This window comes from Stegodyphus dumicola, chromosome 12 (genome assembly GCF_044657685.1).
Source record: "Stegodyphus dumicola isolate Sdum_Otavi_A_Nest chromosome 12, ASM4465768v1".
NCBI lineage: Eukaryota > Metazoa > Arthropoda > Arachnida > Araneae > Eresidae > Stegodyphus > Stegodyphus dumicola.
Window position 1 is genome coordinate 87,065,409 of NC_140779.1, and position 25,067 is coordinate 87,090,475.

The window sequence follows — 25,067 nt, forward strand, 5'->3', positions numbered from 1 at the left end:
GCACAGAAGATAACCTTTGAATGATCCGCTTCAAATCTGGCTTTAAAACGGCAGACTTCTTACATCCATTTCTCCTTGAAATAAACAAACTCGGCAATTGGTATTAGCAAACTTGTTCTAAAAAAATTCAGCAAATTTCTGGGATTAGGAGACCAGCACCATCAAAATTGATAATTGCACTCCTAATTTCCAGGATCTCGGTGGAACCTCCAATTAATTAAAGACTGTAATGTATTTTGCAGTAATTTACAAAACAGACAATCTTCTTAGTAGAACATAAATTTTATTTCTAGTTCTCGGTGAAAGACAAATTTTATAAAATTCTTAAGTGGCAAAATTTTAATACTACTTCTATCTGCAAAATCTTCAGAATACTAAATCTTTTTTTTAACAATATCTCTCGTTGCTGAGTAACGGTTTGATACAAATATGGCGTTGCCACTTCAACAATAATTATATTTATTTATTAAATAACAAGATATTACACTATAAACTGAATATTTATATTTTGAGAGGCAACACGAATTTCAGGAGTTAGCGGATTTCAGGTTGGCAGATTTTCGGTATTTGACTGTATCACCCATACTTATTTACTTGGCACAGAGTAACTAATTGAAGACACATAGAAAATTCATGAATCCCTCTGGCTCTGGCATCTTACTTTTCTTGCATTAGCTTTGGCTCTTTTGAAGGTGATGAGGTTTAACAAAGTGCAGGCACTTATGGAAACAGACAATCCCCCCACAAAACGTCCCCAGGCTTTTCTTTGTTCTCTAAAAGCATTTTGGCACTCATGATTCCACCAAGGTTTACAGCATTTATTACGACTTCCTGAGTTTTGTGGTCTAGAAATTGCAGATGCCTGCATGATAATGTCTCCAACGACATTCACTGCTTCATCGATAGGCACATTGTTCACCATTTCCTCATTGATCTCTGCAAGTGCTGGAAGATCCCAAGCTGCTCTATCAAAATTAAAATGTACGTGTTTTTCAATTGCACGATTTGAAGTTCCTCAAAAAGAGATAAAGATCAGAAAATGGTCACTGCCAAAGGGGTCATTTCCAACATTAAATGAACAAAGTGGCAACAGTGATGGTGAACAAATGGCAAGGTCGATTACATGAAAGATCCTTGTAGACTGATCAAAGTATCTGGACCATCCTTTAATGAGCATAATGAGTGGATCTTCAATTACTTTCTCAATCTATCTTTTTTGGGAGTTCAGATCCTTACTTCCCCAGAAAGAGGTATGACCATTAAAGTCTCCTAGCAAGATGAAAAGTTCAGGCAGCTGTTCTATAAGATCATTCAAATCTGTTTGATCGATTTGATCATTAGGTGGTAAATACACACAACAAACTGAAATCACATTATGAAAACTTATTTGCAAAGCGACAGCTTGGAGGCATGTTCTTAAATAAAGGGCCTTCAATGGAAGATTAAGTGAAGCGAGGAGGCCTACCCCTCCAGAAATCCACTCACCAATGTTATTATCTATTAATACGAAGGAATACCTCTGAAGCTTTGCTCACTGCTCTTGTTTCAGCATTGTTTCTTGGACTTTCAAACAAACAAGATGATAAACATATAGTATATGTTTTATGGTACCAAGATTTTGGTGGAACCCACAGCAATTCCAAGAGATTAAGGTGGTCATTACGTATGATGCTTATTCTCTCTGGGCTGCTGTTTGGTTTTCCATGGAAGAAGATGTCTAGAAATTTCTAATTCATCTTCCACTTCCAAATTATCTGAGTCTATTGATTCTGAAATTATGCCATCTATTGAGCTACTGCTTGTACTTTTATTCTTGGTTAATTCTGGGACAGTATTTTTTTTTTTTTTTGTTTTTTTTTTTTGTTTGTTTGTTTTGAACTATAGTTTCTTTTTTTGTAGTATATGTGTTGGCCTTTTTTGTGCTTCTATTATTTTCTGCAGGTTGTTGAGTGTTTGATGGTTGAACTTATATATACTAAATATATATATCAGTATACTAGGTATACTGAGAGACATTTGAGTAGCAATAGATCTAGCTGACATTATAGCAGCAGCAAAAGATTTATTTAATTGTGGTTATCAATTATCAACTATCCTTCTGACTTCAGCATAAGATATGCTTCTCTTTACTTTAGTTGACTGAATTTCTTTTTCAGATTTCTACTTTGGGCAGGAGCAAGAAAATGCTGGATACCCTTGCAGTTTATGCACAATGGTGCAGCAGTGCAGTTTTCACTATCGTGACCAACCTTCAAATCACGAGCACACGTCAGGTTGGCATGATAGGAAATCTTCGAATGGCCAAAATTTGCTGGCTTTGAAAACATGGTATAGGATTTGGAATATAAGGTCTTAAGGGAGAGTTAAGTTACCCAGCCTTATATATTCTTCAGCAGATCAGGCGAGTTGAAGGTCAAGATCACGTGTTTAGTGTCAATCAACTGGCTTTCCTTTTGCATCTTAATCCGCCAATACATTTTGATCCGTAAGCTCAGAAATGAACTCTTCTTCTGAAACAAGCAGAAGGTCGATTTTTGAGATAACCCTTAACAAAAATTAAAAGTATCAACTTTAAACTCATTCATGATTTATTTTTCTAATTTAATGCTACATAACATATTAAATATGATTACTCAGTAATTATATTAAAAATAATTAAATTATTCTGAAGGTTGCATGGTTAACACTTGTTAAATTCAGTTACCTGGAAAATCCTAGCACCTGCAGCCAAACCTCTGATAAACTGTCCAAACAGCAATGAAAGATGAGCTAAGGATCTGCAATTATGTTATATAACAAAACAGATGATTTAAGAAAAATGTAATGAATTTAGAACGAAATCATAAGTCATTAAACTGAAATCTATACTCTTCCTACTATAAAAATTCATCTTGAAAAAAATGTGGACTGGCAATCACAAAAGAAAATTTATTTATAGTCACATATTTACACAGATGTATGTCAGAAATACAAACTAATATGAAAGGTTTCTTTAGAGTCAAATAATATTACAGCCAAATACAAGTTTGAAAACAGTTTTCTCAACATGTATCCTGCTACTATTAATTGCAAATAGTCGTGCATTAATTATGAAGACCCCCTATATTTATATTTACTACTTTGATAAGAAAAAAGGAAGTTGAAAATTTCAAAAAAAGTGCATATGTTTTTCAAAAATGATAAGGAAATTTAATAGTGATCAAATAAAGTGAAAACATTTAGTTATTATATGCTTAATATGTTAAAATTGCTATAACCTACCATTTTTTTTAGTTTTGTGTCAAAAGGTTTACGATTTCTGATTTTGTTTCTTGCTCTTCTTAATTAACTGCAAATTACTTTTCCTTTCATCCTCAACATCCTAATTCTGGTATTTTCAATTCATTAAAAATTGCTCTTCATTACGAATAACTAACATCAAAGACATAATAACTAGAAAAGCAAATCTGTTACATATTAGCAATAACTTCAGAGCAATCTCCACAAACCCATTTCTTTTGATGAAGATAGACATGATAAAAAATATGAAAAACTATGACACACACTGAAATAATGAAGCCAAGGAATTTTTTTCCTCCTTCAAAATGTACCACTTTCTACACATCATTTTACAACTTAATGACTTATGGGTTAAGTGATACTGAACATGGGTATAATGACAGTATAACTCACTGTAAATAAAAAATAATAATTTCATACCTAATATTTTGTTAAAATTATGCTAATATGGTAAAGAACGGTAAAAGTAATGATAAAAAATAAGGAAAGTTTTTATTTATTCCTTGGGTTTGCTATACCCAGCTCAACTGCATTCTGGTTTCATATATGAATATATACAGTACAAAGTCCGAGATCTGGACGTCCAATATCCGGAATGATATAAAATCCAGACCTCAAAGCCATTAACTCTCTCATTTTTTTTTTTTTAATGCTTTACGCATGCGCACTTGGTTTTTCCTTTCATAATAAAACACATGGAGAGTCCCGATTCTTAATTTCACTTAGGCACTAAATAATCTGCCTCATTATTGAAGAAACAATCATGTAAACATAAATTTGTGAGATTGATAGTTTGGCTCTGTAGCTGCGCGTCTGCTTGGCATACACCTCAAACCGAAACATTCTACATAGGAACAGCATTGATTTTACACATATTTTTGATCAGCATTGATTTTACACACTTTATATCCCTGACGCTGATTTGAAGAATCATTATTTATTATATTTTGCTTTCATCACCGCATGTTTATCAATACATAACAGCTTCAGTAATGACTCATGCAGCGATGTCTACAGATTTTTTTTTTTATATTAGTAATTGAATCATGAGTATGGCAACCTTTTACACTGAAATTATGCTGGCGATGATTACAGATTTTAAGTTAAATGCACTATAAAATGATGACGAGGAAAAATTTATCAAAAATTTCTTTTCATATGCTAAAAATAGACTTTATTAATGAAACTCATAGGCCAAAAGATTACATTTAGTGCTATTTGAATTAAGAATGACTGATATGTTATCGACATAAACCCAGAGCCGGCGTCTTCATATGGCCGCTCCAGATGGCAGAATTTAGGGAAGACAAAATTTTTGGAATTTGGAGAAGCACCGAGCAGCAAAATTAAGGGATGACACATTTTTTACAATTTAGGGAAAGCACTAGATCCAAAGTTTAGGGTGGTGAAAATTTAGAACTTAAGAAGGTGCTTTGTAACAGAATATAGGACCCGCAGAGACTGTATCAGGCGGTATCTAGTGCCAGTCCTAGATATATGTGGGAGTTTATTTATTCAAAACTCAGATTAGACTTAAGCATGTGCAAGAAATAAACATAGGCATAATAAATAACTAATAGAATTCGAGCTTAATTCAGTAAGCGATAGAAGCAAGACAAAATTTACCGGAACAACTTGTCTTTCGTCACCAATCTTATGATACATAGCCAATAATGTATAGCGGACGCTATTAATCTAGGCTAAAATTACCTTTACTGATTCTAGGGAATTTCAATTAATGTAGCAGACTGTACTGCTCCTAAACCATTTGCACTAAAAAGACATGCCACGCACGTCAAAATGCTTTTGTCTTAAACCACGGGCAAAAATGAAAATAACGTGGTGCACACGTCGCCTAACAACAAGATTGTTTATTTCTTGAGTTACAGCTTTGAATTGCACTCGCAGACGCAGAGCGGCATAAATGAGGCACTTTACTGCTTGTTATATTGTAGCGCACAGCACCACAACCGTGAAGTTTAACCGTTGATTTTGATCCAGCTTATTATTGTTATTATTACAGCAATTTAATAAAATTAAAGCTTGAGCTTTCAATTATATTGAAAAGAGTTTTTAATTGAAAGAGTTAATAATAAGAGTTTCTGAGCTGCCAAAGGATCTGCAAAGTGAAAGCATGTTTTGAAGTCCATTACATAAAAAGTGGAATTGCTGCAAACAATCGATAAAGGCATATCTGTCTCAAAATTATGTGAGGAGTATGGCATTAGAAAGTCAACTGCATATGACATAAGAAAAAAAAAGGAACTTTTTGAATTTTTTGTGGATTCTAACATCCCACTCCAAATGAATAACAGAAAAATTGTTCGTTATGCTAAGTGACGATCATGACAGAGTGATGATTGAATGGGTCAGACAGCGTTGCAGCGAATGCATGTCATTGATGGGTCTGATGCTAATGGCTCAAGCCAAAATATTTCATGAAGAAATTAACTTAAAAACTGAGTGCACATAATTGACACATTGGTTAACCAAAATTAAAAATCACCATGGTATACAGCAATTAAAAATTTCATGTGACCCAACATCAAACAGTTAACAGATGGCGAAATCTGTAATTATGGTTCTATATCCAGAAAATACTGCTACTGATAGTGAATACAGTGACAGAGAGGTTATTGAAAATTAAAAATTTCATTTGACAATTTAGTCGGAATTCTCGATACAGCAATTACAGGACATGAACAGTGGAATCTTGTAACTGAATAAGAAATTATGTCTGTTTTTAGAATTAAAGAGAAAGTATTAGCACAAAAAATGAAGCAATTTAAACAAGCAATTTTACATTTAAAGACATGCTTAAATATCAAGCTTTTTATTTTTGGTAAATTTTCATACTTAGATCATAAATGCCTTTTATTTCATTAATTACAATATCATATTTTTAATTTTATAATTTCTGCATGCCATCTTACTAGATTTAAATTGATCTAATATCTGGAAAAATTCCAAATCTAGAGTCGCCGAAGTCCCGATGAAGTACGGAACTCCGACTTCGTACTGCATAGATATACATATATATATATATATCTATATATGTACATATCTTTGTACATATATATAGCATAGATCTCTATATATACATAATACTATTAATTTAAAACTGCATTTTTCAATTTACATACCTATGTTTTTTGTGAACTATATGTTTTGCATGCTATTTTAATTAAGTTTTCTAGCATGATTTCACTTGAGAATTACTTTTCTTATGGTTATTGAATTAGATATTGCAACAGACTTGATTTTCTAAGGAAGTATTTTATGTTTAAGAATCATATAATCAGTAATTTACAAGAAATGGATTAAAACAGAAAATTATAATGACAAAGATATGTAATTTAATTATATGTGGTCTATTAAACAAATCCTTAAAAAAAAACTGCAACATATAAATATATTTAACACTTGTGACACATATAACTCCATATTTAAACTTGCACAGAACTTTTATCAACAAAAACATGTAAGGATGTTTAAGAATCATAAAATCAGTAATTTACAAGAAATGGATTAAAACAGAAAATTATAATGACAAAGATGCATAATTTAATTATATGTGGTCTATTGAACAAATTCTTAAAGAAAACAGCAAAACATAAATATGTGTAACACTTGTGACACACATAATTCTACATTTAATGTTTAACAGAACTTTTATCAACATAATCAAGGAAGGATGTTAGCATTATCTGAACTGACTAGTAAGACTTCAGTTAAATCTGTTCATTCTTTTCACTTTCAATATGTGTTAAGTTAAAGCAGATTGATTTTCGAATACATGAAAATCAACTAATGTAGACAAAACCTGGTTATTAGCAGAAAAAATATAGGTAAGAAAAGCTAGTAAAAAGCTGGAAGATCATTTGTTATGTATTTGAAGCAAAGCTGTTACTGAGCAGCACCATAACTTGATATTGAAGCACAAAAAAATGACCTGATACCATTCTTAATTTTGTGAATGTAATTTACTCCCTAAATACCTAGTTAAGTTTTGAATGAATTATGTTTGCTGCTATCATTGCAATATCTTTATATTTATTGAGAATTTTATACAAGCACATTTATATTTTCATAATGCTTAACACATTACCCAGTCACAAATATATTTTAATAAATGAATATTTACAAGTTAAAAATGCTCTAACTGAGATTGTGAATAATCATAATCTGCTGAGTCATGTTTTCAGTTTGGATCAAGATCCCTGTTGTCACAATTGAATTAAATGTGAATTTTTGAATAGATTTTTTTCAATTTAATTTCACTATGATGTTCAAACTGCCAGTAATTTATGAAAACAATATCAAGTATGTAAACAAAAATAATTACTTCTGTATAGTTTGTGTTGCAACTAAAAATGCCATCATGCTTCCAGGAGTCATTTCAGCATTGCACATTAAAGATCCTCCAACACATAAAACCCCTAAAACGATGCCTTCAGAGAAGGCAGAAAAACAAATGGCATTATTATTAGCATTCGGTGGAACTGTTAAAAGCTGTTTCAATGTTAATAGCTGTTATTTACTCCATACAAAAACAATAATGTATATTTTGAAAATAACAAAAGGATTAAATTCTTTTAACTTTAAAAAAATTTATACAGAACCCCCCCAAAAAAGAATGTAATCTATGTAATGCAAAAGAAGAACAAGAACTTCCAATCAGCTACATAGAAAAAAGATTAGTCAAACTACATAGTACATACTAGTTGCTTTGAACAGATGCCTTTCTGACACACAAAATAATTAAAACACTTAAGCTTCCATTTAATTTCATCAGGAATTGAATCCTAGGTAAAATTATAAATATTCAGTGCATTTATCCAATCAGGCTGTAACAATTTCTACCAGATATTAAGCCTAAATTTAACATTATCTTTATGCCTATGTCCTTTTTATGAACCAAGATAACCAACAAAGTTTCAAATTTAATTTACCTTACCTATTTGTTCAAGTAAAATAAAGAACTATAGTAAGGTGACCAGATTTTCCAGAGGGCAAAGCGGGATGCAGGGATCCAAATTTGGGTGGTGGGAGAAGGGTGGGAGAGAACGGAAGAACCCCTCTGAAGGTGAAAATACGGAGTACAAAATTTTTAGTGAAAGTTAAGTCACATTGTCCTATAAAGAATTACTCATCATTTGCGAATTAGCGTGTGTGTTAAACAGACTTTATTATTGAAAGAAAAATTTATCCATATCTCAGATTGAATAAATTATTAAATCAACAATCACGGACTTTGGGATCTGGACTGAGACAACTCAGACGCACTTTCAGTAAGAGTAAGAGCGAACAAAGAATAAAAAAAAGCAGTCAAAATAAAAGTTTGTAACTTCCTACCTACCTAACTGCTTGAATGTGTCCATCCAGCACATAACGCCGCAAATGTATTAATTCAACACGGACGATGGGCCTTCCTGATCAGCCGCTGACCTAGAAGGATCATCCTATGTAGGTGCTCCGTACACATATTTCATTGACGAATGAATCATCTAAGAAGTTTTGAATCTAAGAAGTCTTTCATAGACTTTATCACAGGAACTACAGGAACTGTCAAACTCAAAATTGCACTTCCCCATGAACAATGCTTGTAGTATTTCCAGTTTTAACTGTGTCTTTTCAATTGTCCATGATATTCATAGATGAGAAAACTCTTTCACTGACGGCGTTTGTTCCTGGAAGACAAAACAAAAATTCCACAGTTTTCTGGATTTGTGCGCATGGCACGTTTTTATCCTTGAAATGACGAAAAATTTCAGCCCATCGACAGTCGAGACTAGTTTTCTGACAATTCCAATCTGCAATCTTTTGTCGTGAAGTAAATTGCCTAATGTAGCTTATTTCGTGAAATAACTCGTTATCATTGATGTCAACCTTTGGAATCTTCTACCCAAAAAGTTGCACGCTCTCTTGTACTTTTTCCCTTGTACTGTTTTTTTCTCTTGTACTTTTTCCACTTTTTCCCCATGGCTCCTTTAACGTAACTCAACTAAATACATTTATATCTTTGAACTGCTCAACCATCTCTTTCAGTTGTCATAAAAATTTACAATGGTTCTTATAATGTCATTTTTTCTCGCCAATCCTTCCTTTTCTAATTGGGTAATCAGCATACGTACTTCATTTAGCAAAACGTTTTTTGCGCTTCTCTCAGTCCATTCATGTATTAAATCCTCCAGTTCAGAAGATACTTCCAATGCTGTTACAGTCTGTGCTATGTGCAGAATTGCCGCTTGAAACACCGCAGTGATATTATGTACGAAGTATAGCAACAATTCAGCACAGGGATTCTAAAAAAAGTTGCGGATTAGGGTGGGGCACTTCCCTTCCAACAAGATATAGGATTTCAATGCAGGAAACAATTTTAAAACTCTTTCTATTGCATGCATCAGTGATAACCATCTAGTTTTCCCATATCCTAAAATGCGCTGGTACTTTACACAGGCACAAAGTCACAGAATTCTTTGAATGACTCAACACGAACAGTGTAGATATAGAAATAATAATAAATTTTCATAATAACTGCTTCCACATCAATTTGCAAGCAATCCCCTACTGTTTGGATTGCGTTGTGGATGATATGAGCAGCACAACCAATACTTAGCAGTTTCCTCCCGACAATGTCACTCACATGAGAAAAAAATAAATAACCACCGAAACACGACAATCGTACGCACAAACCACCTTAGCCAAAGAACATCTATGTTAAGAAGGAAAGGTTTCATGGAACGTAATGTAAATCAGTTTGCTATTACGTCACTGAAAAGCAAAATTTCGCAAGGGATTTGGCGACGGAACCTGGCAGCGAGAATTTCCCCCTCTACGATGTGTACAGGAATTTGAGGAACACGGTGTTAGAAGAAGCGTTCTTTGACAAAACATTTTTTTGACTTTTCGTGATAATTTAAACATGGATTTTCACAATTTTTTTTTTACTCAAAATAACTAATCCAGTAATTAATTTACTTGCACAAAAAATATTTTCTTTTCCTTTAAAGTTTAAAGAAATTTAAAACGATATTCATTTTATGGACTCTTGATAAACGTGACCTTCAAACTTCGACGCTGGCTTAGAGCTTTGGCGACAGATATTTCGCACATGCTGTTTCTTTGCCTTAGCCACCAATGTTGATGCCAATTGCGTTTCTGAGTGATGACATCATAGCTTTATCGGAAGCAAGCATCAGGGAGGTGTCACCAATGCGGCATGGCACCAAATTTGAGTTAATTGACGTTAAGAGTCTCTTTTGCAGAAAAGCAGGACAAACAGGCGTCCTGCCGGGACAAGCGAGAATCCAAACTGTTTCACCTAAATTGGGACATCTGGTCACCTTAACTACAGTCAACTCTCAAATAACTGGGATAATGTAGGGTATGACATTCACGCTTAATTAAAAATCACAGTTAATACGAGGCAGTTAAGAAGCAAAAGGTGAGAAACCCATATTCATATATTTTTTTTAATTAAAAAAAAATTTATCTACACTAATGAGCCAAAACATTCTAACCATCACCATATTTTTCAATGAATTCATCTGGATAAGATGGAGGGCATGTGATTAAATGGGAATGGTACTTAACTGCTGCTGGAGAAGATAAGGAATCATTCTTGCACTTCTGTTGCAAGTGATAGGAAAGGCTACTAATCTGAGTGAATTTGATAAAGGGTAGATTATAATGGCCCAAAGACTTGGAACGAGTATCTCCAAAAGTGCACAACTGGTAGGTTGTTCACAATCTGCCATTGTTAGTATTTATGCAAAGTGGATAAATGAAGGTGAAACCAGAAGTAGACATCAAGGTGTTGGACATCCAAACATCATCAAAGTAAAAGTATCATAAAAATATGATGGGAGACTGCCCCGCTTGGTACATCAAACCTGGCACCAGACAGTGGCTCACCTAACAGCCCAATACAATGCAGGATCAAATGCAAGTGTTTTGAAATATACAGTTCAGCAGAGACTGTTAGATATCATACTGTGCAGCAAATGTCCCACTCATATGCCTCTGTTGACCAAACATCATTGTGAACTACACATACGAACATCAACACTGGACCATGGATAAGTGGAAGACAGTCGCATGGTCGGATGAATCATGATTTCTCATTCATCACATCGATGGTCATGTCAGGATATGCCGTCTTCCAGGCAAACAATTGATCCCCCCCTTGTTCAGCAGGTCATACACAGGTTGCTGGTGGCAGTATTATGCTTTGGGGGACATTCTCATGTGCAGCAACAGTGGGACCCTTAGTTGCGGCAGAACAGACCATAAAAGCTGCAGCCTATCTGAATATAATTGCGGATCAGTCGCACTATTACATACCACCTGTCTTCCCAACAGGAAATGGAATCTTACAGCAGGACAAGCCCCATGTCCCAAGGCTTGAATTGTGTTGGAGTGGTTTCAGGAGCATAAGGAGGTATTCCTAATGTTCTGGACACCTAATCTGCCAGATTTTAACCCAATAAAGCACATTTGGGATGTCATAGAGTAGCAGCTCAGGGCTCAAACATCACCATGTCGGAATATCTCAACTTTGCCTGACCACTGCTCAGATATTTAGGACAACCTGTTTCCAGTCATCTACCAAGAATTTGTGGCATCTATGCCAAGCCAAGTTGCAGCTGTTTTGGAGGCCAAAGTTTGCACAATATGTTATTGAGTAGATGGTCATAATGTTTTGGCTCTTCAGTGTGTGTTTTTAAGCAGTTTAATCAAGAGAATAAGATCGTTTAGTTAAATTAAATAAATAGTCCAGACAAAAAGAACCTACTGTAAATAACGGAAGAACCATCTTTGGACATAAAGAAACTGAGTCATAATTAGCATTAAAGAACAATATTTCCAAGAGATTTGAATGAAGATATTAAAATATAAAGAGCATAAAAAAGTATTTATAAAGATTTGAACATTGTATTTCATTTTTTTTAATGTCAATTAGAACTTCTACTGGGAGAGGAATAGAGCTAATTGAGCAAACATTATCTATCAGCTATCACTGTTGATATCCTATGTGTTTCGCCCCCTTTTTTAACTCACTTTCTATACACAATTTCATTTTAAGCTAATGGTTTAAGCTTTTTTTTTAAGCTAATTTTTTTATCATTCTGCAGCAGTACAAGTGGTAAAATTGCTAAAAATTGGTACTAAGACCAAGTTGAAATCCCAGCGAACAGGCTGGCTGCAAGGGAGGCTTCATGGTTTTCTTCATATGTAACATTTCAATTTAGCAATGTTAATAGAAACCAGTTTTCCTTAGAGAGACTTCTAAAAAGGCATCCCTTCCTTGCTTTGCCATAATCGGTAATAAATCCACAATAAGTATTCCACAAGAAAGAAATACAGTCAAAAGGCGTTAATCCGTACACCCATAATCCATAATGATCTATAATCCGGACCTCAAAGCTACAAACTTTCTGTGCATGCATCAACGCATAATGCGTTAACGCATGCACGTAATACTTTTACGCATGCGTTATATTTTTAATGTATAACGGACCGTATAAGTTAAGCTAAAATTATCTAATTATCTATTTCAGTTAATGTTGCAGTTTGCGTTGTTCCTTAATCTTGAATTGGATCCAGCTTATTATTTTTTGCAGGCTGTTAGAGCAATTTTATAAAAGTAAGCTTGAACTTTCGATTATGTCAAATAGAATTTCCGATGCTGGAGCTGGCAAAGAATCTACAAAGCGAAAGTATGTTTCGATGTCCATCAAACAAAAAGTGGAATTGCTGCAAAAAAAATGGATAAAGGCATATCCTTTGTTTCTCTAACCATTCCGAAATCTGTTTATCAATTTCACGCTGCTCTGCAGGGGGGGGGGGACGCCGCGGAGCGCAATGAATTGAAAGTTGATCTGTCAGCACTATCCTTATCTTCAGAGCAGATGTTTTTATTTTATTTGGCTTATAATTCCTTACTAAATGTAGTATTTTATCTCGATGTACTCCGTCTTTCATATGATTTAAATCAAATTCCTCGTAATTATAATTCGCTTTCGATAGTAAAGAAAGTGACACAGAGGTTATTGAAAACAAAAAAATTTTGATTGACAAATTAGTTGGTATTCTTGACACAGCAATTATAGGACTTGAACAGCAGAACTTTGTAACTGAACAAGAAATTATGTCTGTTTATAGAATTAAAGAGAAAGTATTATCAGATAAAAAGAAGCAACTTAAACAACTTACATTGAAAGAAATGTTTAATAAAGTAAAGAAATAAATATTAAGCCTTTTTTTTTTTTTTTTGTAAATTTTGATACTCTATAGATCATAATTGTTCTTTATTTCATAAATTACGGTTTCATATTTTTAATTGGCCCACCATCGGCCGAGCGGTAGAGTCGCTGAACACTGGTAGTTCGGTCCGAGGTTCGAATCCCGCAAATGGGCTGGCTGCATGGGCGTTTTCGTGGTTTTCCCCATGTGTAACGTGTATACGAGCCAGTTTCCCTTAGAAAGTCCTCCACGAAGGCATCCCTCCTCTTAGGCAGACAGCCCTCGAGGCTTTGCCATACACACACACACACATATTTTTAATTTTATAATAATATCTGCATGCCATCTTACCAGATTTAAACTGATGATCTATAATCCAGAAAAATCCATAATCCGGAATCGCCGAAGTCCCGATGAATCCGGATTAAAGATTTTTGACTGTACAACATTTTTTTTTTAGATGAAGTTTCATTAATCTGCAACTCAGTTACTCTACTCACATTTAATCCGGAGCTGACAGTATTTATTTCAGCTTTTTCAAATTTCTAAAAGAACATTTCCTCCTTTTTGAAATTTTAGTATCAAATACTTCATAAAGACGGATGTTTATCTCATAAATGTATTTAATGGAAAAGAAGACATAACAGATTACAGAAAAGTTATCTTAAAGTCATTGCAAAATTATGAAGGAAAACGATGATTTTGAAAACATAAAGACATTTAAAAATATTTAAGTGAAAAATTATGAATACTATTAAGGGAATATATTTTAAACAACTATATATCTATTTTAAATAATATTTACAAAAGTTACATAACATAAAGTTTAATATATTAAAAACTTTAAAAATACAATTTTAAATTTACAACACTTACCATTTAGAGCTAAATTTGATAGACCTTGAAATACTCCTATTCCGATGCCTAACCTGCTATTCAATTTTCTCACTTCATCTATTTGATCATAATATAATCTACAAAATTATTATTATTATAGTTATTAAATTTAGGCAGATTTAAAAAAAAATTCTTCATAAAATCAACATTTTTGCCATTGACTTACTCTTTTTCTGAATCTTCCATTGCAAATGAACGAACTGTTTTTATATTTCCTATAGCTTCATCAGCAACAGCAGTTGCTTGAGCAATCTAAAAATAATGAAAACAGACAATTATATAAATGAATTCACAGCTTCATTTATATGTGAAAAATATAAAAAAATAAAACTTCTGAAATATTTGAATCATCTGAAATGAAAAGTTTTAATTTATGAAGTTCAGAAAAAAAGAATATTGTACTTAATCTTGTTAATATTTTGTTTTTAAAATTATTCAATATTATTAATTGTCCAGTGTATCTAAAAAAAGGGGGGAGAAGAAATATAATTTCTTATATACCTTCTATGTTTAATATAGCTTCCAAATTCCAACTTTTTTACATAAAGGTATAACACCATAATGTTTACAATGTGAAAAGATTTATGATAAAGATAGCTGAATTTCATTAAAATTCTATAACTTCTAATTTAAATGAAAACCCAGTTGATTTGGCGAGTTTTTCACAAAGCTTTTCTAAAAAATATAGTTTTTACTTGTATGAAACAAAGGGAATACTGTAATTGCAAAAAATTTTGGATATCATACTTCAGTGAAAATATCCATTTCACCTTTCTCGATACTATTTAAAAGATGTTTTTGTATGGCATCTGTACACACGGGCAGATTAAAGGACTCTTTTTTTTAAAAAAAAGGATTGCAAAATGAATTCAGAAGAGATTTTTTCTTTACATATATATGTGCATACGTATGTACGTATGTGTGTAACTCGCATACATCAAAAAGTAGAACATTGAAATTTGTATATGGAACTGCTATAACATGTAGTTGTGCAGCTCCCTTTTTCATTGCAATCGGCTGCACCAATCTTATATGTATATATAGAGAGAGAGAGTATCTAAAGTTAAAAGTAAACTGAAACTGTGGTGCCCGATTACGCTAAACTAAACTTTTAATACGAAGAAAACGAAAAACTTTTCATATAGACTTTGTAACTACTAAAATTAAATCTGAGCCTTTACCAGTTAAAAACTGGAGATCAATTGAAAACGAAAATTAAAAAAAACACAAACTTACTAAAATTTTAGGACACCTTCTAAATGAAAACATACTTAATTCTTCAGACAACCAAACTGGGTTCCTTAGAATTCAAAGCTGCTCCACAGAAGCAAAAATTGCAGTTCTTGGGAAAATTATATGATAAGGTTCAAAATGTTCAATAGCAGAACTAAGTATTTAAACATGTGTTCAAAATGTCCTATCCTGTTAAACTTTGTGTGCAGGGGTGCCAAATGTTGGGTGCGGTCTATAAAAATGATTACCTATGAATAGGATAATCGTCAACTCCAAAATGGTGGCATGAAACTTCTAAAAGAAGCTGTCATCTGTAAAATCTTAAAACGCAAAAGCAGTACTGGCTCAAAGTTGAGGAAAAAGAAAGGCTGAGATACTGCCTCAAAATTGAAAAATTCATTTTTCCACGTATTTCGAAGGCATGTAGGGAAAATCCTCCATGCCTTTGAAACAAATACATTTGAAATTCCATTTTATGGTTTTGTATGAATTTTAATGTCTTAAATGAAAATTTAATAGATTCTTGTTTTGGTTTTTGATCTCAAATGAACCAGGAGAACGAAACACATTTTTGAACATACTAATCAACTTTTATGAAGCTTTCATTCATTTCCCCCTGATGAATTCTGAATTGGAATTTCAGTAAAAGGAGATTAATTTATATTTTTATTATCTTGTATATATTTTCACTTTTGCATTTTCATTTGTATTTCTAGTTTGTACTACTAAAAATCTTAATTTAATTTTGATTTGTTTTGGTTATTGTGTTAAACCTCTTATATACAATTGCAATTTTTAATATTGTTGAGAATAACCTTGCTTTGACTCCAATTTACTTTTAAATTTAGACTCTTGAAGTCTATTTTAATTCAATCCTGCAGCTACAGGACAGGTATAGAAATTTGCTTTTAATTTTTAGCCTCTTATATTTCTTTAAGTATTATATATATACAGTTAAAAGTCATTAATTCGGACACCCATAATCCGGACCTCAAAGCTACAAACTTTCTGCGCATGCGTCTTGGAAATTAATCTGTCAGCACTATCCTTATCTACCGGGCAGATGTTTTTATTTTATTTGGCTTATTATTCCTTACTAAATGTAGTATTTCATCTCGATGTACTCTGTCTTTGATATGATTTAAATTAAATTCCTCGTCATTATAATTCGCTTCCGATAGCGAAGAATGTAAAGTAAACAAATAAATATTAAGCTTTTTTATGTAAATTTTGAAATCCTTTAGATCATAATTGTTCTTTATTTCACAAATTACGGTTTCATATTTTTAATGTTATAATTTCTGCATGCCATCTTACCAGATTTAAACTGATGATCTATAATCCGGAATCGCCGAAGTCCCGACGAGTCCGGATTAACGACTTTTGACTGTATTCCCACTCTTACCTGGCTCGGTGGGCTTAGTTTTTTAATTCTTATTTGTTGGTGAATTGTGCATTTTTTGCTTTAAAATGATTTAATTACGTAGTTTTTATGTTCCAGTTAAGATTCTTATGTTTTTAGTTAATCTGAATGCCACTGTTGTAGAATTATCAAAAACTTAAAACTTTAAGTGGCAAGTTAAACGTAATGAACTGCCATTTATTTACATTTGAAACTCAGAAGAATAGTGAATTAAGTCAATTTCTGCATCTTGAATATCATTTTGTCGAGTGAGACCAAAAGCAACCTTTAAGTTTTGTGCACCAAAAAATTTGCCTTCTCGTCCGCTAACCGAATTGCTTGTTTTTGTGTAGAAATAAAAAAAAAATTTAACTGTATTTAGTGTTTTATACTTTTCTGTATTTTACAATTTTTAATGAAGATGTTTTAAGTTTCTATGAATTTCTTCTGCTTTACTACGAAGTGAGAGCTGAATTAATTGAATGAGAAATATATCTCTAATGAAATTCAAGGAAATGAGTTTAAATGAAATGCAGCAAAAATGTGTACAATTTAATAAGCCATACAAGGCAGTCATGTGGTATCCACATCAGATTTTTTCCTAACTTGTCACATGTAAAAGAAAGTTCATCTGTAACAAAATTATACACATTTATAAGATAAGCTTAAGATATTTAACTTGCTAATTTAATCTGTCTGCTAACTAAAGGAGTATAAAAAACAATGGGATTTAAAAGTAATAAATGCAGCTCCTCAGAATACCTTTCTATTTAAAATTAAGCAAAGCAACAACCTAGTGTTTGACATAAATTTCAGTTAAGACTCTATCAATTTCAAGAGCAACTAGGAACAGGTCACTCTTCATCAGGAGCAAAGAAATGTGCCAAACCAAATACTTATTACTTACCCATTTTAAAACACAACAGCTACTAATACAGTGGACACAAGCCTAACTTGAAATTGCTCACAGAGACAAGGTTATTATAATTAGTGTTAGTTATGCAGCTTATTTCTGTTTTTACATAATGAAGAATTTGTATGTACATCTATATGGATATAATAGGTGTACATTAGTGTGTGTATATGTGCTTTGCATAGTGGAAAACCAGTGGCATTTAGAGCCACAAATTTTTGAACACACATAGTCCTCCACCAGAAAATGTGAATCCTGAAGCTTAAATTTGCTTATTATTAATTTCATATTTTATGACAAATTAAGGAAATTTTGATTAAAAACTCAGAGATTTAAAATCTTTATGTTGCTATCCTACTAAGCATTATATATTTATGTTTCACATTCAAACAAAAAACTCGACAATATAAAAGAATAATATTGCCACTAGGTAGAATGCAATATACTACTGTTTTAAGTTTAATTGCATTACAGAAAAACAGCAGCACTCAGAGCCACCAAATTAAGAATGCTTCAGTCCGAATATGTGCACACATTAAAGTTTGAATTTTGAATTTCTCTTTTATTTATTTCACATTCTATGCAAATTTACTGAAATTTTTATTAAAAAACTCAAAATCATAAAGACTAATTTTGCTTTCAAACTTGCTCTCTATTAATTAACAATCTCAGCAATTTAAAGGTAATAATGCAGATTCATTTCGGTTATTATCAATTATTACCTAGATCTTTGAAATTAGACAAGCTGGATTCATTAAAATCATTATATATTACTTTCTTTTTTATAATAACTATTTTAGGTGGTTGGCGCTGCACAAGCAACTACAGTAAAAGTCCAGAAATCCGCAAAGCTTGGAACCAGAGGTTGTGCAGATTTTAGGATTTTGCAGATTTCAGGACAGAAAGATAAATCATAATATTCAGACTAAAAGTGCAAAATAAATAAGGTGTATTAGATACATTTAATTAAATTATTATATACATTATTGCAATAACTTATTATATGCATTAAATTATTATTACATATATAAATTTACCATATTATTCATTCTATTATATATACACAGCATCGAGGTTTGCCAATTTCGCCTCATGCAAAGATTTCTGGTTTCGGATTCCGGTGTTAGAATCACTGTCGCTGTAAAATTTTAACAGCTTTTCTTTCTTTTTCCATATATCACACACAATCGTATTGCAATTCCATACGATTCTGCTATAAAATGCACCTATCTCCATCTTTTGCAGAATTTGCACTTTCTGCATTACCGTCAATGCAACGTGTTTACGTTTTTCATCATTGCAAGCAGTAAAATCATGACTGCATTTCTTATCTGTAATTGTATTAAAAAGGGCTGAAATTTAAAATATTCTTAATTTATCCACAAAATATCCAGATAAAAGAAGATGCAGAACTAAATAATCTCGTGAAATAACAAAGATTAGAAAATACAACGTGAATCGTGAACTTGAAAGAAGAGTTGAGTGAATCGTCTGCTTTCTTACCTTAATGCAGAGATTAGAGGAGAAAAAACTTTTATCATAATGTCAATAATTGGGTATTTCCATTATGACTCATTATTATTTGGTAATTACGACGTCATTATTCAGTAAGTATTTTTTCTTCGATATTTCGTACTCAAGACCAGTATCAGTTTCGTTTCTCTGAAGACTTAAAAACGCTCAAAGATATTTCCCATATAAATTAATGGTAATTTCTTTGTTTCATGCAATTTCAGCTTACAAAAATTTTCACAGAAATAATTTCATAAAGTAGGGAAAGCTTATGTACATTTCAAAAAAATCTACGTGAACTGATTATTAATTAATGATCACATGTACTTAACTTTCCATGTAAAATTTAATTCTGCGTTTTGCTATTTTTAAAATTATAAATTTATTCTAAGTAACAATATTTTTTGTGTCATTAATAACATCTTAATACTCACACATACAAAAAAAATGTTTGTTAGTTGAATCCTATGGTAATAATTTTAAATACTTTGAGACAAGTAAGTAGGCCTTGAGATCCTATTCTTAATGCATCTGATGACCCAAAATGTAATAAAAATTTTGATCAAAGTGCTCTTTTTAAACCTTGTTTTGTAAGTATCTTGTTAGAAGCTAGAAAGTCACTAAAGAGAGAATCACATTCAGCTAATAACAGAATAAAATATTCTCCTACATTTTCTTCATATTGAATATACTACATTCCAAGCTTATACTTTTAGATGGCAAATAATTATATTACAGATAATGAATTGCATAAAATTATAACACAGATTTATGTATACATTATAATACAGATACCAAAAATTATAAAATAGATTATATATATATAGCATTATAATAAAGACAGCATAAAATTATAATACAGATTTTTATATACCTGTGACTGAGCATATTTTGACATAGTTCGCAATATTCTTCCTATAAAAGTGCCAGTCAGGACAATAACAGGAACCACACAAATCATAAGACCAGTCATTTTTGGAGATATCACATAGAGTGATACACCACAGCCAACTGTCTAAAACAAAATGCATGATTATGTTATTTCTTAAACTGTTGCATAAAAAAATTTATATCCAAATAGTATTTAGTTACAATAAAATAATTAACTAATTTAAGCAAAAACATTTATTAGTGATTTCATGAAAAGTTAAACTATAAAAAATTTAACTAATACGGAGAGCATATATTACATGTGGAAGAAATTAAATATCTTAGTTTTTAATAAAATATATGAATGGTAAAGGAAGTCAGAAAAAGAATGAAAATGAATTTTTTACTCATGAAGTATATCAGGCATAATTTAGCTTGATATGATATGATCTTTTTCAAAGAATCCCCCAATCCAGTTGCACAAATTGGCTCAATCTATCTACCAGTTCCAAAATATATACAGTACAAAATCTGTAATCCGGACTCATCGGGACTTGGGAGATTCAGGATTAGGGGTTTTTCCGGATTATAGATCATCAATTTAAATCTGGTAAGATGGCATGCAGAAATTATAAAATTAAAAATATGAAACTGTAATTTATGAAATAAAGAGCAATTATGATCTAATAGGTATCAAAATTTACAAAAAAAAGCTTAATATTTATTTGTTTACTTTATTAAACATTTCTTTCAATGTAAGTTGTTTAAGTTGCTTCGTTTTGTGTTCTAATACTTTCTCTTTAATTCTATAAACAGACATTATTTCTTGTTCAGTTACAAAGGGGGAGGTTCACTATAATCTTTTTTTTAAAGCATTGCAAAGAGAGTATATGACTTAGGTACATCGATTTAGGCTGAACTCTGTTCATTTATAAGAGAAATTAAAAATAATGCATTTCAATCACATTCAGCTAATAACAGTTATGTATGCACCTTTGAATGTTAAGTATGCACCTTTGAAAAATAAGCATAAAAAATTGAATCTGACACAGCATCTGAGTATATTAAATTTTTAAAAATTCTGACAATTTATGATTAAAACATTAAGTGACACAGATGAATTACCTCAGTCATCAAAATTAAAGGATAATGACAGAAATAAAATGTAACTGATACTTAAAGAAAAATTATTACTAGAAATTGGTGCAAAAGCATTAGTTAACATAAATTACAATGTTTGACAATTTGATTATTCAGAAAATATTGAAACTAAAACCAAATTCATGTAAACTGGAAAATGATGAAAAAAATTAAATCACCTCTTGTGGAATAAATCTTTCTTTAACCCTTTGCACTCGAGTTTTCGAGCGGCACACCAGCAACTCAAGATGCTTTGCAGCCTTTTTGATGCATTTCTTACCAGTAACTTAAAATCATTACACACACAATGTATAAAATTTTTTTATATCTTTATAAATATAATTTCTTAAATATTAATCTCTGTAATTTTTCTGTGTATGATATTTCACGTAACAATTCCCAAGATGCATGCCCGGTTTATTGGGGCAAGTTTTACAATAATATGTCATTTGATGTCTTTTTCTGGGTTCACTTCTCTGAGAACAGACTTGAATAAGTGAGAAAAGATAAGATTTCAGATAATAAAATCTTATCTCCATTTAAAGGGGTATCATTTTATTTTTCATAAGATTATACAGAAAGAGCGTAGAAACCCGCTTCAAAGAAACTAAACATAAACAGTTATTGCCGCGCATCAAGTTTCAACATCAAACCAAGTGGTGAGTGTTAGTCACCTCTCAAGCTGCAGCATCAAATTACATGGTGAGAGAAAGTCACCTCTTGAGTGCAAAGGGTTAATATGTTGTACGTCACTTCGACAGATATCCATACCTCACTTCTCAATTTCATAGATTTATTGATCAGCTCTTGTGGAATTGCATGCCACTCTTCTGCAATAGCACTTTTCATCTCCTGGAGGGTCTAAAAAAGAATTTGGCTCACTGAAATCCCCACACATGCTCATTCAGGTTCAAGTCAGGTAAGTAAGGTGGTCAATCCATTCAAGTGATATCTTCTGTTTGTAAATATTCTGACACCACATATGCTCAATGGCCAAATAGTGTCATTTCTCTGAGACAATGGCCAAATATTGTCATTTTTCTGGGACAACAGCGTCCCTAAACAGCCTAACTTGCGGTTCCAATACCTTGTACAAATATCTCCGAGTAGTTACAGAACCTCCTTGACAGCTATGCAGCTGAGTGCGGCCATTTGTCATAATTCCTCCCCAAACCATTAAACTAAGGTCATGGACATGGGATATTTCATGGACAAGGGAAGACAAGTTGTGGGTTCCTTCCTCTCCCCCATCAAAACACATCTAGAATTACTATTCAGACTGCATCTGGACTCATGTGGGAACAATATTCAGGCCCAGATGTTTTGGCTCCACTGAACACGAATATGGCACCAGTTTAAACGGGCCCCTCTAGAAGCTGCAGTGAGTGGGACACAAACCATGGGTTTTTCTCACATACAGTCCAACCTCATTAAGCCTTCATGTAGCAGCAGAATGGCTGATTCAAGTTCCTGTGGCAGCTTAAAGGTCTAAAACCAAATCTCTTGTAGTCACTTCTTTTGACTCAAAAAAAAAAAAAAAAAAAAAAAAAAAAAAAAAAAAAAGGTCTTCTGATGCAGTTGCTGCTCTTGGTTGCCTTTGACCAGGCTATCTATCCACTGATCCAGCGGATAAAAAGTGGCTCTGAACTCTTGATATGACTCTTTGAGGAATATTCAAATCTTGAGTGATCTCCGTTTGTGTTTGACCTCCCTTGACTCTATCAATTATTTGCCACTTTTAATTTTCACTTAAATGATGCCTTTGAACCATAACTACTGAATACTTATCACTCTCAGCCTTTGAACCATAACTACTGAATACTTATCACTCTCAGCAGTCACGTTCACTTTAAACAACACTACAGAATGTAACTCCAACATGCTTCCACAGCGCATTACATCGCCAATCACCAAATTTGCATATTTCCGGCACCAATGTATGTGCGGAAGTGCAATTTTTTGTTCAATTCAATTTTGTTCCATTAAGTATTTAATTAGCATAAATAATTACAGCACTGGACACTGGTTGCAACATTAACTAGGTGAGCATATTTTGTTTCTCATTTTCCTTTAATTTTGATGACAAGCGTATTTGGGTTCTTTTATGGTTGGTGTTAAAAAAATTCAAAAACTCATTCTCTACCAAATAAGCAATAAAAATAACTATGAAATAGCTATAAATTGCCTGAATAAATATTAATAACATTAGATAAATTAGAAATACTTTATAAAAAAGTTCTGCCAAACTGGCATGAACCAACTTAATTCCACTTTTCCTCGAATATGTAGCTAGCATTTTTACATTTATGTTATTTTAATTCTTATTTTTATGCTGTAAAAGAAGTTAGTCATAAAAATGTATTTTAAAAAGCTAGTATACAAAAATGAAAAAAGCCAAAAGCTCACAAATAAATTTATATGCATTATACAAAGAAACTTAATAATAGGCTAAAATTAAAAACAAAGTTTTTTAAACCCGTCCTGGGCTACAGCAGCAGGATTGAAGAAAAATAAACTTAAAGCATCTAAACTTAATATTAAATTTGAATTAAAGCAAGGCTATTTCTCACCAATATTTATAATTGCAACCATGTATAAGAGGTTTAACACAATATCTAAACAAATCAGAATTAAAATAAGAATTCATAGTAGAACAAACTCGGAAAATAAAAATGTGAAAAGGAAAATATACTAAATTATAAAAATTAATCTCCCTTTACTGAAATTTCAATTCAAAACTCATCAGGGAAAAATCAAGCTTCATAAAAGCCAATTAGTATGTTTCGAAAACATGTTTCAGTTTTCCTGGTTCATTTGAGATCAAAAACGGAAAAATGATTCAATTAAATTTTCATTTAAGATATTAAAATTCATCTCAAATCGAATCTCAAATGTACCAGAATTTTCCCTACATGCTTTCAAAATACTTGGAAAAAAGAATAAAACATAACATTGTGTCAAATTGACTACTCAAAAAGAACCATAAAACTTTACATTACAAAAATTGACTATTCAAAAAAACAAATTGGTCTAAAATCATTATATACAAATTCGAAATTCAAAAGCAATTACAAATAAAGAGCAAATCATATATACATTAAACCAATGTGTCATTTAAACAACACTAAAAAATTGGGTGATCTCCAATTATGTTAAACTAAACTTTTAATACCAAGAAAATGAAAAACTTTTCTTAGAGATTTCTATAAATAATAAAATCTAATCTGAGCCTTAAACAGCTAAAAATTAAGAACCTATTTGAAACAAAACTTGGAAAAAAAAAAAAAAAAAAGAGCAAACTTACTGAATTCTTAAGAAGACTTTCTTAATGTAAACTAACTGAAATCTTAAGACGACCAAACTGTATTCTTTGCAAAAGAAGGTAGAATTCAAAGCTGCTCTGGAGAAGCAGAAATTTTGTAGTTCTTCGAAAAAGTATGTGATAAGGTTGCACCCAACGTTTGGCACCCACACACACAAAGTTTAACAGTATAGGACATTATGAATACATGTTAAAATACTTAGTTCTGTTATTGGACGCTTTGAAGCCCTATCATAACTCATGATCTTTCT

At 32.0% G+C, this 25,067-nt stretch overlaps 1 protein-coding gene across 5 annotated transcripts in view; it reads right to left on the reverse strand.

Annotated features, from left to right (window-relative positions):
• The window catches only part of LOC118203162 (mitochondrial potassium channel ATP-binding subunit), a 96,400-nt gene that overhangs the window by 43,657 nt on the left and 27,676 nt on the right, over window positions 1-25,067 (reverse strand). For all 5 annotated transcript variants that reach the window (XR_004760518.2, XM_035375444.2, XM_035375429.2 and 2 more), the window contains exons 7-11: window positions 20,359-20,499; window positions 14,591-14,676; window positions 14,404-14,501; window positions 7,625-7,730; window positions 2,705-2,777 (exon numbers count right to left, since the gene is read on the reverse strand). Coding sequence is in view for 4 of the 5 variants with exons in the window: in XM_035375444.2 (XP_035231335.1) it covers window positions 2,705-2,777; window positions 7,625-7,730; window positions 14,404-14,501; window positions 14,591-14,676; window positions 20,359-20,499 (504 nt within the window). In the remaining variant the exon portion in view is untranslated. The remainder of the gene's footprint in view (window positions 1-2,704; window positions 2,778-7,624; window positions 7,731-14,403; window positions 14,502-14,590; window positions 14,677-20,358; window positions 20,500-25,067) is intronic.